Genomic DNA, 16,638 nt, shown 5'->3' on the forward strand with positions numbered 1-16,638 from the left:
TAAAAAGTATTGCATTTAGGGCTGGGCGATGTATCGAATGCTTTTGTCACGCGCATTTCTTCAGTAAAGCCGGTTCCCTGATTACCGCTAAATCGCCATCACCTGCTTTCAAATGGAGCGGCATTTAATAGACAGAGCCGTAGATCACTGACAAGCCACGCAATATCGCGTTCAATATCGATATGTATCGCCGTCGATATTGAACGTGATATTGCGTGGCTTATCAGTGATCTACGGCTCTGTCTATTAAATGCCGCTCCATTTGAAAGCAGGTGATGGCGATTTAGCGGTAATCAGGGAACCGGCTTTACTGAAGAAATGCGCGTGACAAAAGCATTCGATACATCGCCCAGCCCTAATTGCATTACTGATTACTAATTGCTTTCTAAATCCCATATCAACCACGACCAGTTTTATGTTAAACCCATATTGGGTAGAATTGTTCTATAGTCTATTCAGTATTTAATGCAATTACAACAGAAATAACTAATTAAATTACAGAAAAATTAAGAGTAACATCTTACTTTACTTTTTCAAGGGAAAAGTAATTAAATTACAGTATTTAATTACTTAGTAATGCATTACCCAACACTGGTAAGAAAAATGGAAAGTGATTGTCTTGTCTGATGTCATTACATTAAAGTTTGCATCATTGTTTACTTCAAATTAAAAATATTTGCAGTTGCTTCATTGGTACTGCTGCCATCTGGTTCTTTACGCTTTTAATGAGTTAAGAAAGCTTTTGTTGACTACTGTGATGGAATTTTTAATTAATTATAACTAACATTTCTTTTTCTCGCAGGAATAACATGTAAATAAAAAAAAACCTAAATGTCCTCAACACTTTGCCCAAAGTCAGTGTGTGTCTGTATCATGTCAGAGTATAACAAAAGGGGAAATGAAACTAGACAGGTGTCTAAATGTATAAAGTCATGACTATGAGTAACAAAGTTAAGTAATCAAGAAATCTAGATTTGCTTTTACCTAGTAAAAGAAGGGTTTGCTGAATTATACATATGAAGAACCAGTCACATTATAGAAAAACTATGTAATGAATTATGCCATCTTTGCCATGCTCCTATTTTATAAAAAAAATTGTTGTATTCTTTTTGCTCTTAAATTGGCCTGAGATCCTACAGGCCATGATTAAAGCATTTTGAAGGCATTGTCTGGAGTCTTGTCTGATTACTGCTGCGCAGCTGCTCCAAGGGAGCGAGACTTCATCTGACTCAATAGAGGATAAATTCTAACTCAAAAAGTTGTCGCCAAAAGATGCGCTAGAGTTCGTAAGACGATTAATAATTAAAGTGGCAATTAACAACGAGCAAGTCAGGACCTCGGTTTAAAGGATGATTCTTCTTACAGTCACTCTGGTTTGTTCTTTCATGAGCTTTCAAAAGACAGCCGGCTTTGTTCCTTCGCTCTCTTACGAGATTTGGAAGACAAAGGCGGTCGCTTTTGTTCTGTCACGAGATTTCACTGATGGCCGGTTTCGTTAGGTTACGCAATCTCAGTGGTGGTGGGATTTTGTTCTGTCATGAACTTTCAAAAGAGGGGTGCTTTTGTTCCTTCGCTCTCTTACGAGATTTCGAAGACAAAGGCGGCCGGTTCTGTTCGGTTACGAGATCTCAGTGGCAGTCAGCATTGCTCTGTCATGAACTTTCAAAAGATGGCTGGTTTTATTCCTTCGCTCTCTTACAAGATTTCAAAGACAAAGGCGGTCGCCTTTGTTCTGTCATGAGATTTCACTGATGGCCGGTTTTGTTAGGTCAAGCAATCTCAGTGGCGGTGGGACTTTGTTCTATCATGAGCTTTCAAAAGATGGCTGCTTTAGTTCCTTCGCTCTCTTACGAGATTTCGAAGACAAAGGCCGTCCTGTTTTGTTCTGTCACGAGATTTCATTGACAGCCGGTTTTGTTAGGTTATGCAATCTCAGTGGTGGTGGGATTTTGTTCTGTCATGAACTTTCAAAAGACAGCCGCATTTGTTCCTTCTCTCTCTTACGAGATTTTGAAGACAAAGGCCATCAGTTTTGTTCAGTTGCGAAATCTCAGTGGCGGCCAGTTCTGCTCTGTTACAAGATCTCAGTTGTGGATGGCTTTGTTCCGTCATGAACTTTCAAAAGACGAACGGTTTTGTTCCTTCTCTCTCTTACGAGATTTCGAAGACAAAGGCAGTTGGTTTTGTTTTGTCACGAGATTTCACTGACGGCTGGTATTGTTAGGTTACACCATCTCGACCATCAAAAATGCCACTAAGATCTCGTAACCGAACAGAACCGGCCGCCACTGAGATCTCGTAATTGAACAAAACCGACGGACTTTGTCTTCAAAATCTTGTAAGAGAGTGAAGGAACAAAATTGGCTTTCTTTTGAAAGCTCGTGACAAAACAATATCTCACCACCACTGAGATTGCTTGACCTAACAAAACTCACTGTCAGTGAAATCTTGTGACAGAACAAAACCAACTGCCTTTGTTTTCAAAATCTAGTAAGAGAGCGAAGGAACAAGTGCAGCTGTCTTTTGAAAGCTCATGACAGAACAAATTTCCACCACCACAGAGATTGACTACCCTAACAAAACCATCCATCAGTCAAATCTTGCGATAGAATAAAACTGACCTCCTTAGTCTTGAAAATCTCGTAAAAGAGCGAAAGAACAAATGCGGTCGTCTTTTGAAAGCTCATGACAGAACAAAATCCCACCACCACTGAGATTGCACAACCTAAAAAAATAAAATAACCATCAGTCAAATCTCATAAACGTACAAAACCGACGGCCTTTATCTTCGAAAACTAAAAACAACAGCCATCAGTAAAATCTTGTGACAAAACAACACCGACCACCTTTGTCTTTGAAATCTCATAAAAGATTGAAGGAACAAAGCCGACCATTTTTTAAAAGTTCATGACAGAGACTGAGATTGCTTGACCCGAACAAAACTGGCCATCAGTGAAGTCTGGTGACAGAACAAAACTGACCGCCTTTGTCTTTGAAATCTCGTAAGAGAGCGAAGGAACAAAAGCAGCTGTCTTTTGAAAGCTCATGACAGAGCAAAATCCCACCACCACTGAGATTGCTTGACCTAAAAAAACTGGCCATCAGTGAAATCTCATGACAGAATAAAACCGACCGCCTTTGTCTTCGAAATCTCGTCAGAGAGCGAAAGAACAAATGCGGCGATCTTTTGAAAGCTCATGACAGAACAAAATCCCACCACCACTGAGATTGCGTAACCTAACAAAACCATCCGTCAATGAAATCTCGTGACAGAACAAAACCAACTGCCTTTTTCTTCAAAATCTCGTAAAAGAACAAAGGAACAATATAGGCCGTCTTTTGAAAGCTCATGAAAGACCAAATCCGACCGCCACTGAGATCTTGGAACCGTACAAAACCGACGGCCTTTGTCTTCAAAATCTCGTAAGAGAGCAATGGAACAAATTCGGTCGTCTTTTGAAAGCTCATGACAGAACAAAATCCCACCACCACCGAGATTGAATACCCTAACAAAATGGAATAAAAGCAGCTGTCTTTGAAAGCTCATGACAAAACAAAATTTCACCACCACTGAGAATGCTTGACCTAACAAAACTGGCCGTCAGTGAAGTTTGGTGACGGAACAAAACCGACCGCCTTTGTCTTCGAAATCTCGTAAGAGAGCACAATGGAACAAAGGCGGCCATCTTTTGAAAGCTCATGACAGAGCAAAATCCCATCACCACTGAGATTGCTTGACCTAACAAAACTAGCCCTCAGTGAAATCTTGTGACAGAATAAATCTGAGCGCCTTTGACCTCAAAATCTCTTAAGAGAGCGAAGGAACAAAACCGGCCATTGTTTGAATGTTCGTGACAGAAAATGGCCGAACGCCATTAAGATCTCGTAACCGAACAAAACCAGCTGCCACTGAGATCTCGTAACAGAACAAAACCGACGGCCTTTGTCTTCAAAATCTCGTAAGAGATTGAAGGAACAAATGCGGCTGTCTTTTGAAAGCTCATGACAGAACAAAATCCCACCACCACTGAGATTGTGTAACCTAACAAAACCGTCCATCAATGAAATCTCGTGACAGAACAAAACCAACGGCCTTTGTCTTTGAAATCTCATAAAAGAGTGAAGGAACAAAAGCGGCTGTCTTTTTAAAGCTCATGACAGAACAAAATCTCACCACCTCTGAGATTGCGACAGAACAAAACTAACTGCCTTTTTCTTCAAAATCTTGTAAGAGACCGAAGGAACAAATGTGGCTGTCTTTTGAAAGCTCATGATAGAACAAATTCCTACTACCACAGAGATTGACTACTCTAACAAAAATGTTGATCAGTCAAATCTCGCGACAGAATAAAACTGACCGCCTTTGTTTTCAAAATCTCGTAAGAGAGTGAAGGAACAAAACTGGGTGTCTTTTGAAAGTTTATGACAGAACAAAACCGAAAGTAACTGAGATCTCGTAACCACGACAGAAGAAAATCCCACCACTACCGAGATTGACTACCCTAACAAAACCGTCCATCAGTCAAATCTCGCGACAGAACAAAACTGGCTGCCTTTGTCTGCAAAATCTCGTAAGAGAGCGACGGAACAAAACCGGCCGTCTTTTGAAAGTTTATGAAAGACCAAAGCAGACCGAAACTGAGATCTCATAACCGAACAGAACCGGCTGCTGCTGAGATCTCATAACTGAACAAAATCAACGGCCTTTGTTTTCAAAATCTCGAAAAAGAGTGAAGGAACAAAGCTGGCTGTCTTTTGAAAGCTTATAACTGATCAAACCCCACCACCACTGTGATTGAGTAACCTTAAGAAAAACTTTTGAATCAACTTTTGAAAAGTCATGACAGAACAAAGCCGACCGCCACTGAGATTTTGTAACCAAACAAAACCGGCCACCAATGGCATCTTGTAAGCGAATAAAACCAATGGCCTTTGTCTTCGAAATCTCGTAAGAGAGCAAAGGAACAAAAGCGACTGTCTTTTTAAAGCTCATGACAAAACAAAATCTCACCACCACTGAGATGGTGTAACTGTACAAAACCGTCCGTCAGTGAAATCTCATAACAAAACAAAACAAAACCGACCACCTTTGTCTTCGAAATCTCGTAAGAGAGCGAAGAAACAAAACCAGCCGTCTTTTGAAAGCTCATGACAGAACAAAAATCCTACCACCGCTGAGATTGTGTAAAGTAACAAAACGGGCCGTCAGTGAAATCTTGTAACCATACAAAACCAACGGCCTTTATCTTAAAAATCTCGGAAGAGAGCAAAGGAACAAAAGTGGCCGTCTTTTAAAAGCTCATGACAAAACAAAATCTCACCACCACTGAGATGGTGTAACCGTACAAAACTGTCTGTCGGTGAAATCTCATGATAGAACAAAACCGACTGCCTTTGTCTTTGAAATCTCGTAACAGAGCGAAGGAGCAAAACCGCCTGTCTATTGAAAGCTTATGATTAAACAAACCCCACAACCACTGGGATTGCATAACCTAACAAAACGGGCCATTGGTGAAATCGCATTACATTATAAAACCGACCTCCTTTGTCTTTGAAATCTCTTAAGAGTGCGAAGAAAAAAAAACTGTCGTCTTTTGAAAGCTTTTGACAGAACAAAGCTGACTGCCACTGAGATCTCGTAATTGTACAAAACCGACGGCCTTTGTCTCCAAAATCTCATAAAAGAGCGAACGAACAAAGGCGGCCGTCTTTTGACATTTCATGACAGAACAAAGCTGACTGCCACTGAGATCTCGTAACCAAGCAGAACCGGCCGCCACTGAGATCTCGTAACTGAACAAAACCGATCGCCTTTGTCTTCAAAATCTCGTAAGAGAGCTAAGGAACAAAACTGGCTGCCTTTTGAAAGCTCATGACAGAACAAAACTGACCGCCTTTGTCTTCAAAATCTCGTAAGAGAGGGAAAGAACAAAACCGGTTGAAAGTTCATGACAGAACAAAACTGACCGAAACTGAGATCTTGTAACCAAACAGATCCAGCCCCCACTGAGATCTCAAAACTGAACAAAACCAACGGCCTTTGTCTTCAAAATCTCATAAGAGAGCGAACGAACAAAGGCGGCCGTCTTTTGACATTTCATGACAGAACAAAGCTGACTGCCACTGAGATCTCGTAACCAAGCAGAACCGGCCGCCACTGAGATCTCGTAACTGAACAAAACTGACCGCATTGGTCTTCAAAATCTCGTAAGAGAGCGAAGGAACAAAACTGGCTGTCTTTTGAAAGCTCATGACAGAACAAAACCGACCGCCTTTGTCTTCAAAATCTCGTAAGAGAGGGAAAGAACAAAACCGGTTGAAAGTTCATGACAGAACAAAACTGACCGAAACTGAGATCTCGTAACCAAACAGATCCAGCCGCCACTGAGATCTCGTAACTCAACAAAACCAACGGCCTTTGTCTTCAAAATCTCATAAGAGAGCGAAGGAACAAAAGCGGCCGTCTTTTAAAAGTTCATGACAGAACAAAGCCGATCGAAACTGAGATCTCGTAACCAAACAGAACCGGCCGCAACTGAGATCTTGTAATTGAACAAAACTGACCGCATTTGTCTTCGAAATCTAGTGAGAGCAAAGGAACAAAACCGGCCGTCTATTGAAAGCTCATGAAAGAACAAAGCTGACTGCCACTGAGATCTCGTAACCGTACAAAACCGATGGCCTTTGTCCTCGAAATCTCGTAAGAGAGCAAAGGAACAAAACCGGATGTCTTTTGAAAGGTCATGACAGAACAAAACTGGCCACCACTGAGATCTCGTAACTGAACAAACTGAAATCTTGTGACATAATAAAACTGACAGCCTTTGTCTTCGAAATCTCGTAAGAGAGCGAATTAACAAATGCGGCAGTTTTTTAAAGCTTATGACTGAACAAACCCCACCACCACTGAGATTGCGTAACCTAACAAAACCAACCATAATTGAAATCTCATGACAAAACAAAACCGACCGCCTTTGTCTTTGAAATTTGTTAAGAGAGCGAAGGAATAAAACTGGCCATCTTTTGAAAGTTCATGATAGAACAATGTCGACCGCCACTGAGATTGTGTAACCGGACAAATCCGGCTGCCACTGAAATCTCGTAACCTAACAAAACTGAAGGCCTTTGTCTTCGAAATCTCGTAAGAGAGCGAAAGAACAAAATCGGACGTCTTTTGAAAGGTCATGACAGAACAAATCTGACCGCCACTGAGATCTCCTGACCGAACAAAACCGACAGCATTTTGTCTTCAAAAATATTTTAAGGGAAAAGTAATTAAATTACAGTATTTAATTAGTAATACATAAAATACAACAATTAGTAGTAATGCATTACACCCAACACTGGTTAGAAGAATTGAAAGTGATTGTCTTGTCTGAAACTGTCATTACATTAAAGTTTGCATCCCTGTTTACTACAAATTAAAAATATTTGCAGTTGCTTCATTGGTACTGCTGCCATCCGGTACTTTATGTGGTTTAATACTCTATCATGAGTTAAGAGAGCTTTTGGTGACTACTGTTTACTCTTTGTAGTTAATAATTGGAGCATGTTCTTTAAACACAAAAAAAAAGTAAACAGAGTAAAGGTTAGTTTTCTGATAATACGTATTGATAAAATATAGGCTTGATAATTCAGTCCAGTTTGGGGAATGATAAGGCTGCTGCCCGGACAGGTGGGAAAATTATGTTGACAAAATTTTATAGGATATGACTTAAATGCACGTTGATCTAATAATAAGGATAATGTCTGCATCTCTGTTACCATAATGTTGTAAAAATGTTTCTGTTATGTTTCTTCAGGACCTAAATTTATCTAACAGGAATCATGGAAAATAACATTGTATATTTCTGGATTTATGCTTTTGCAATTGTTTATCCAGTCGTCCATGGAAATCAAGAGACTTTACTGCAACCTACTGCCAGTGAAAAACTTCCATCATTGATGAAGATGAACAATGATTTTGCGTTTCAGCTGTACAAGAGGCTTGTAGAAATGCCAGAGTATCAGTCCAAGAATATCTTCTTCTCTCCATTCAGTGTGTCTATGGCCCTTTCTGAGCTGTCTTTAGGAGCCGGTGGTGAGACCAAACAGCAGCTTCTCAGAGGTATCGGCCATAACAGCTCGATCTTCAGCACTGAAGAAATGCACCAGATGTTCCACCGTCTCCTGGAAGAAACTGATCAGAGGACAGGGGTGGACATTGATGTCGGCAGTGCACTTTATGTAAGCGACAAATTTAAGCCCCTTCCTGAGTTCTTGGAGAAGATGAAGAAGTTTTACCACTCTGAAGGCTTCACTGTGGATTTCAGCATCAGAGAAACATTAGATAAAATTAACACATATGTGAAGGACAAAACACATGGGAAAATAAATCAAGCAGTTGGTGATTTGGAATCTGATACTGTGATGCTCCTTCTCACGTACATATATTTTAAAGGTAAACATACACACACAAATACAATAGTCATACTGTTGTAGTTCTGGTAATGTCATTGTCTCGGATCCATTAAATAATTCTAGTCTTTCCTCCCAAGGAAAATGGGACATGCCATTTAACCCAAGAAGGACCCACAAGGATACATTTCATGTGGACGCTGAGACCACCGTTCCAGTACAAATGATGCACCAATATGAATCCCTCAAAGTTTATTATGATGCTGAACTCACTTCTAAAGTCCTCTGTCTTGACTACAACAACTCTTTCTCCATGTTTCTGGCTGTCCCAGATATTGACGAAAGAGATAAGACCATCAAAGATCTGGAGATGGCCATCTCTAGACAGCACATTGAAAAATGGAGGAGAGCTGTCCAGAAAAGGTTGGTTGTCATAATTTCTTTACTGTAAATCATAATTAGGGGGCTATCCTAACTGATTTATAAAAGCCTTATAGATGTTCAAATGTTTTTAAGTTCAATCTCTCTGTATGGACCAGATGATCATTGATTTATTGATTTATTCATTTATTGTCCTTTAGAAAAGTTGACATCTATGTCCCCAAGCTGTCTCTGAAAACATCATATTCCTTGAATGATATTTTGAAAGGAATGGGAATGGCTGATATGTTTACAGATAAAGCCAACTTTACAGGAATTTCAGAAGGGATTTTCATTTCAAAGGTAAAGTCTCAAATCACTTTGTAAATTATGATTTAAAATTAACAGAAGATATTTTATATACTATAAAAACAGCAATTTTTAAGAGAACTCATTTTGAATTACTTTCAGGCTTTGCATAAAGCTACTCTCGATATAGATGAGAAGGGAACCACTGCAGCAGCAATGACGACAGTTTCATTCAGACCATTGTCTTACAGCCCAATGCAGACTTTGAGTTTTGACCATCCATTCATGATCTTTATCACTGACCAAAAAAATGACAACATCCTCTTCTTTGGAAAAGTTGTCAACCCCACGGAAAAACAGTGATGTGGCAACCAAGATGTCATATCAACATTCACCAGCAGGTGGACATGATTTAATAATTTCTGCCGTTATTTTGTTGAGTCTAGAGCGTGTTGATACAAAGGTACTCAATCCTCCTCCCAGGTTCACCTTCCTGCAGAGTTTCGTTCCAATGCTTATCAAACACCTGCTTATCAAGCTGTTTGGATTTAGTTATTTGGAAATAAATTGCAGGAAGGAGAATCTACAGTACCATAGGCAGGCATTTCTAGATCTGTTTGCTCTGGACAGTGTATACTTATCTGTCAAGTGGCAACTGTTATATGTAATGCTTGATCAGAAAAATATTAAGTAAAAAAAAAAAAAAAAAAAAAAAAAAAACTGATGCTACAACCTTTTGTCATCCCTTATGAAAAGAAAATATATTTCCTTATATATAAATGGTCAATATATGACATGATTTAACAGTATATTTCAAAATATAGGCCTACAGAAAAATATGTTGTGTAAATATATTACAATATATTGAATAATACATAAGGAATTGCTGCTTTTCATATATTGAAAAATATGTGATAATATATTTACCAATATATCATAATGTATGTAATTTTATATTCAGTAATATACTTCATAATATATAGATTAATATGTGATCAGATATGGTACGGCATGAATAATATATTGCATATACTCATGCAGTATACACATTAATTAATTAAATTTACATTTTTCATATTTTATATATATATATATATATATATATATATATATATATATATATATATATATATATATATATACAGTACAGTCCAAAAGTTTGGAACTACTAAGATTTTTAATGTTTTTAAAAGAAGTTTCGTCTGCTCACCAAGGCTACATTTATTTAATTAAAAATACAGTAAAAAACAGTAATATTGTGAAATATTATTACAATTTAAAATAACTGTGTACTATTTAAATATATTTGACAAAGTAATTTATTCCTGTGACGCAACAGCATCGTTACTCCAGTCTTCAGTGTCACATGATCCTTCAGAAATCATTCTAATATGCTGATTTGCTGCTCAATAAACATTTATGATTATTTTCAATGTTGAAAACAGTTGTGTACTTTTTTTTCAGGATTCCTTGATGAATAGAAAGTTCAAAAGAACAGCATTTATCTGAAATACAAAGCTTCTGTAGCATTATACACTACTGTTCAAAAGTTTGGGGTCAGTAAGAATTTTTATTTTTATTTTTTTGAAAAGAAATTAAAGAAATGAATACTTTTATTCAGCAAGGATGCATTAAATCAATCAAAAGTGGCAGTAAAGACATTTATAATGTTACAAAAGATTAGATTTCAGATAAACACTGTTCTTTTGAACTTTCTATTCATCAAATAATCCTGAAAAAAAATATTGTACACAAATATTTTGTACAATTGTACACATTAAATGTTTCTTGAGCAGCAGATCAGCATAATGATTTCTGAAGGATCATGTGACACTGAAGACTGGAGTAATGATGCTGAAAATTCAGCTTTGCCATCACAGGAATAAATTACTTTGTGAAATATATTCAAATAGAAAACAGTTATTTTAAATTGTAATAATATTTCACAATATTACTGTTTTTTACTGTATTTTTAATTAAATAAATGTAGCCTTGGTGAGCAGATGAAACTTCTTTTAAAAACATTAAAAATCTTAGTGGTTCCAAACTTTTGGACTGTACTGTATATATATTATATTTTATATATTTTCATAAGTTAGTTAACAAAAGCACACTTGCATATACTAAAGTTTCTACCAAAGAGACTGTCACTGTGCTATAGCGTGCACAGCTGTTATTTATTTTATTTTTTTTAAATAAAATTACTATAGTCTTAAAATTGTTCAGCAAATCATAAACCTAACCAAATGATCTACTCTTTAGCACAATTGTAACCCCAAAAACTCACACATACCAGAAAAAAACTTTTAAATTCCAAAAAAATACAACTTTAAACACTAACAGATCTACCCCTATATCAATATTGACCAAAACACATAAAATAGAACTTAATTTTAACATTTACTATTCTTTAACAGTCAGAAGCAAAGCATGCTGGGAAGATCTGTTGTAACCACTGATTGTAACTCATTCCATGAATGTGTGTATATAAACAAAACAAACAAAACAAGCGCTTATGAATTGTTCACAATAAGATCCATAACATGTAGATAGGATGGAATTTCATTCTATGGCAACTTTAAGTTAACATCTATACCGAAGATAATGGTAAGATGTTCAGTTTAAGACTTTTAGTAACATTGTCATATTCAATTGTTTTGAGAAAAATTAAAATGCACTGTACATATTGAATATAACACTACATATTGGTAATTTTAGTGTTTTTCAAAATATACAAACACTTTTAAACAGTATACTGCAATCTGAATAAACCATTATTATTTCTATAACATAGAGATTCTTAGAAGTCAGGGACATTAGATCCGATCACAGTTTTATTAAACAAAAACAAACATATAGCAATGAACACAGAGATTGGGACATCTATATGAAACTGATCCGTTTCAACAGAACTTCTTGTCGGTGTTACAGACATCACAGATGTTTTAAGAGTTTTTGGAGTAGCCGTTGTAATGCTAGAGCTGTAGAATGTCTCTGTGTTTTAGTTACTTTATCTTAAACCTTATTTAAATACCAAATTCAGGAGATAGGGCCTGTAGGTGTGAAACATCCAAGGATGTGATGCTCCAAGGATGTGACACCTTCAGCAGTCAGGGGTCGCTGATAGAAAGAGGTCTTCATACCATTGTTTTACAGCGTTTTTAAAAACAAGACTTAGGTGTTTTACAAGATAACATATTTCAGAGTTCCTTGTGCTATATTCAGTATCCACATACCGCCCCAAAAAATCTATTTCAGCGCTATTTAAAAACTCGGATGACGAAGACGAAGATTTAAACCATTATTTTATTAAGTCAAGCAAATTCATGGGGAACGTACATGGACAAACAAGCTAAGAACACCTGTTCACTAACATTACACCAGATTCAAGGAAACACTTTGTTTTTCAAAGTTGTTTTGCCATGTGTAAGGAAAGCAGACACACACACGCACACACACACACACACACATACAAACAATACAACCACACAGCAATACGCTGAAAATGTTGATATTAAAAATTGGTAAACAATTTCAAAAGCAGTGTGTTTCAGGAAAAGTGCAATCAAATCGAAGAAGCATAATAAACACAAATGTCTCCAAACTGTTACATCCTAATATTTGAGCTGGTTTCAGAGTCAATTGACTGCTGGGAAAAACCTTGTGACTTGTGTGAAGTTTGATGAGGCCGAGAACACCAGCATTGTTAAACATGCGGTACAATAACAATGTTTAATAGAAACAAGAATCCAACTGACTGAGACTGAGTTTGTTTCACATATAACTGTAAATTATCTCAGTAAAAACAGTTCACTTGCATTTGCTAGTTATAACTATTAACATTTACGATATGTTAGAACATTTTAGTATTTTGTTGCTGAGGACAAAAACTGCTTATCACGTTTTCATAAAAAGAATAACAAATGGTATAGACATAGAACACAATGTATGTTTTCTGGATCAGATTTAAAGGACAGCCACCAAAAAACACTGGTGTCAAATTATTGGTGTTGACAGAATAAAAAAGGGCTTGAATTATCCCACCTTTCACTTAAAACTACTACTTATCAACTATAATTAATTTACTTAAAGACAAACACAAAAGAACTGTTTATCTATGACTGTGCCATGAAATGCACAGCTTCAAGTGTAATAGTTAGAAAAGTTTGAAGTGTAATAGCTGTATAACAGAAAAACAGCAAGACTCACTTTTCATGTTGGGGCGTTGTGTCTTGTGATCCCACATCATAGACAGACCAGAAAGATGACCTAAAAGAAATATCATTTGTTTAGTCTTAAGCAGTGTCATGTCGAAGAACTAGAAGAAGCCGTTTAATTCTCTTTATGATGTATTCGATAGTGTTTTCATTAACTCCTGTGAACATGTTTGACCACATTCTGAGAGTAGTCTTTACAAACTGTACAAACATACAAAAACAAAGAAACAAAATGTAAACAACATCATCGACTAGTGGAAAAATGTCATTTACAAAACAACATAAACTTTCACAATAGACCAGGAGAGAGGATTTCTGTATTCTTTATAGCTAATTGTTTTTTTCCTATATGCCTTACACAAGTTCATAGTAAATTAGTCTCTTGAATGTACTTTTATGCAAATATAATACCTGTACAAAGATTGTTTGATTTTATATATAGCCTTTACAAGGACATGTAACTTTATGGTTCTTAATGTGTTTGCAGCATAGTCCCTCTAACAAATTTGACAGAAGAGCAAAAATGTACAAAGATTTTTAGCGCATACAGTAGCTTTATTTGAGACAGAGAAGATGGTGATAATAGTTGAAAACATACTATAATCTTTCACCTCAAGCGGGATGTTGAAAGAAATTATTCTGCAGACGTTAAACAACTTAGGAAAATTGTTTGAAATGCTGGTTTGTCAAATAAGAAAGTTCAGTCATATATTTAAAAAGTTTCATCACACATACTTTCCCATGTGAGGAAAAGCACTTTTTTTGTCTTCACCTAAAACAAAAACACATCCCAACCAACAAAATGTGAATAGTGTCATCTGCTATCTGAACAAGATGACTACATTTAGTGGAGTAATAAAAACGTCATTTACAAAACCAGATTTACAAACTTGTAACAACCTTAGAAATCGCTCACGAATGGCTTTTTCTGTTTTCTGTATTTATTATAAATGGTGCTTGACTTGTATGTTGTACCCTTTTCTTAGTTATTTGACACTTGAATTTACATGGTGATTTGTGCATATATTTTTTTTACCAGAGTGTGAAATGCTGTTGAACAACCTCAAACTTTAATGAATGTCCAGCCTTCAGGGTGTTGCTTAGTGTAAGTGATAGTGTACTTAAGTGTAAAACAGCAAGACTTACTTTTCGTGTTGATGCTTCATGAGATCCCATATCATAGAAAGCTGGAAAGTTGCACTAAAAGAAACATCAATTTAATCAAACACTCTCAAGCACAAAGATTATCACTTAAATTCTTCATTTTTATTCCTATTCTGAATGTTGACAGCAAAAAACAAAACACAGTCTAACAAACATAATGTGAACAGTGTCATCTGCTATCTGAACAAGATGACTAAAACTAGGAGAGTAATAAAAATTTGCAAAACTACATTTACAAATTTTCACAACTGCTCACGAATGTGTTTCTGTATTTTTATTATAACTATACTTCTCAATGTGTGCTGTACCCTCTTTTCTTAGTGATTTCCTCTTTTTTGGTGTTTTGAATACACATAATTCTATATAAAGATTATGTTTGAAAATTATCTATAGCTTTTGCAAAAGTGTGGAACTTTGCATCACAGCGGTGTGACATAGCCCTGATAAAATATGTCCATGTGTCAAAATACACACATAGATTTTAGCACAACTATTTACACACACAGAAAAATATCTAACTATATATTGTCACTTTCATTGAACATTCCATTACCTGTTTATTTGAGGGTCAAAGAAAATGGAAATAGCTTAAACATACTAAGCTACTTTCTTTATTTTGTGCTGGATGTTGAAGTTAAAAAAAAGTGTTAGTAAAAAACAAACAAACAAACAAACAAACAAACAAACAAACAAACTAAACTTTAAAAGCAACATGAAACCATAATATCCCTATTGAAAATGTTGTATAATTGAGTTATATAATTACATGTTGAAGCATACTTTCAGTTTGAAAATGACTTCCATAGTATTTTCTTTTAGTATAAAGCTTTGTCTGGATCACCCAACACAAAGTTTTGTGTTCCGACCTCAAAAAGATCACACCTAGATTAGTTTTCTTGAGCCTTGCATGTTTTTACTATATGCTTAAAACTTAATGATCAACATGATTCCCTTGTGGTTGTTAAACACCTCAGGTAAATAATTTTAAATGTAGTTTTGTCAAAAGAAAAAAGGTTCATCCATACATTTAAAAAAGTTTTCTAAATGGGAATTATGTATTTGTCACAAACAAATTCAAAGAGTTTTTACTCGTGTGAGGAAACCACTTGGCTACATTAGTAATAAAAAATGCTGGTCATCAGACTGTTTTAAAAGAAATGAAAGATTAAAATAAAGTAAAAGTTTTGTTTAAACATGCCTTGCTTTTAATGGCAAACAGATGTATAAATGTTTAAATGATTAAAATCACTTATGTCTTATTTAACTCAGAAATTTGAAGTAAATGTGTATTTGTTCTTTTGCAACACACACGCACATATGCATGCACACACATACACACACACACACACACACACATATAGAAAAACACTTGTTTATTTGGGGTCAAAGACGATGGTAATAGTTGAAACATTCTACACTCATCTCTTTAATTTTGTGCTATGTTGAAGTTAAAAAAGTGATAGTAAAAACAAACAAACTAAACTTTAAAGCAACATGAAAACATAATATTCCTATTGAAAATGTTGTATTATTGAGAATATTGTATAATTACATGTTTAAGCATACTCACAGTTTTCTTTTAGTATGAATCTTGATCACTCAACACAAACACAAAGGTGGATCACAAAGATTACACCTAGATTAGTTTTTGCTCATGTGAGGAAACCACTCAGCTACATTAGTTATAAAAATGCTGGTCATCAGACTGTTTTAAAAGAAATTAAAGAATAAAATAAAAGTAAAAAGTTTAAAGAAAATAGACAACATGTCTTGCTTTTGTGGCAAACAAATGTATAAATATTTAAACGTTTAAAATTGTGTGTCTTATTTTACTGTATTTGTATGTATTTGTTCTTTTGCAACACACATACACACAGATGCGCACACACACACTAACTATTAAAACTAAAACATTTCAAATGTATCAAAAGTAAAGACATGTTCAGATCTGAAGAAGACTTCAGATGCCTCAACCCCTGTGGAGATAAGACCCCAACCCCCTGCAAGGACCCCAAACTCTGGATCAACATGCACCAGTGCTAAATTTTTCTATATATCCTAATTATTTGTTAACATATTCTCATAACTTCAGTGAGCACATTGTTTCTGCCATAATTTAATACATTGTTTAAATTAATAAATTGTTAGCTAACTGGGTGATTTGTATATACATTTCTGAAATTGCACAACT

General features: G+C 35.8%; 1 protein-coding gene across 1 annotated transcript; it reads left to right on the forward strand.

The window, feature by feature from the left end:
• The first annotated feature begins 7,588 nt into the window (after positions 1-7,588).
• On the forward strand, positions 7,589-9,940 carry LOC125266539 (corticosteroid-binding globulin-like). The gene is made up of 5 exons (XM_048187310.1): positions 7,589-7,675; positions 7,803-8,440; positions 8,538-8,820; positions 8,979-9,120; positions 9,229-9,940. The coding sequence occupies exons 2-5, from the start codon at positions 7,828-7,830 to the stop codon at positions 9,427-9,429; spliced, it is 1,239 nt and encodes a 412-aa protein (XP_048043267.1). The 5' UTR covers positions 7,589-7,675; positions 7,803-7,827; the 3' UTR covers positions 9,430-9,940.
• The last annotated feature ends 6,698 nt before the right edge of the window (positions 9,941-16,638 follow it).

This window comes from Megalobrama amblycephala, linkage group LG4 (assembly GCF_018812025.1).
Source record: "Megalobrama amblycephala isolate DHTTF-2021 linkage group LG4, ASM1881202v1, whole genome shotgun sequence".
Taxonomy (NCBI): domain Eukaryota; kingdom Metazoa; phylum Chordata; class Actinopteri; order Cypriniformes; family Xenocyprididae; genus Megalobrama; species Megalobrama amblycephala.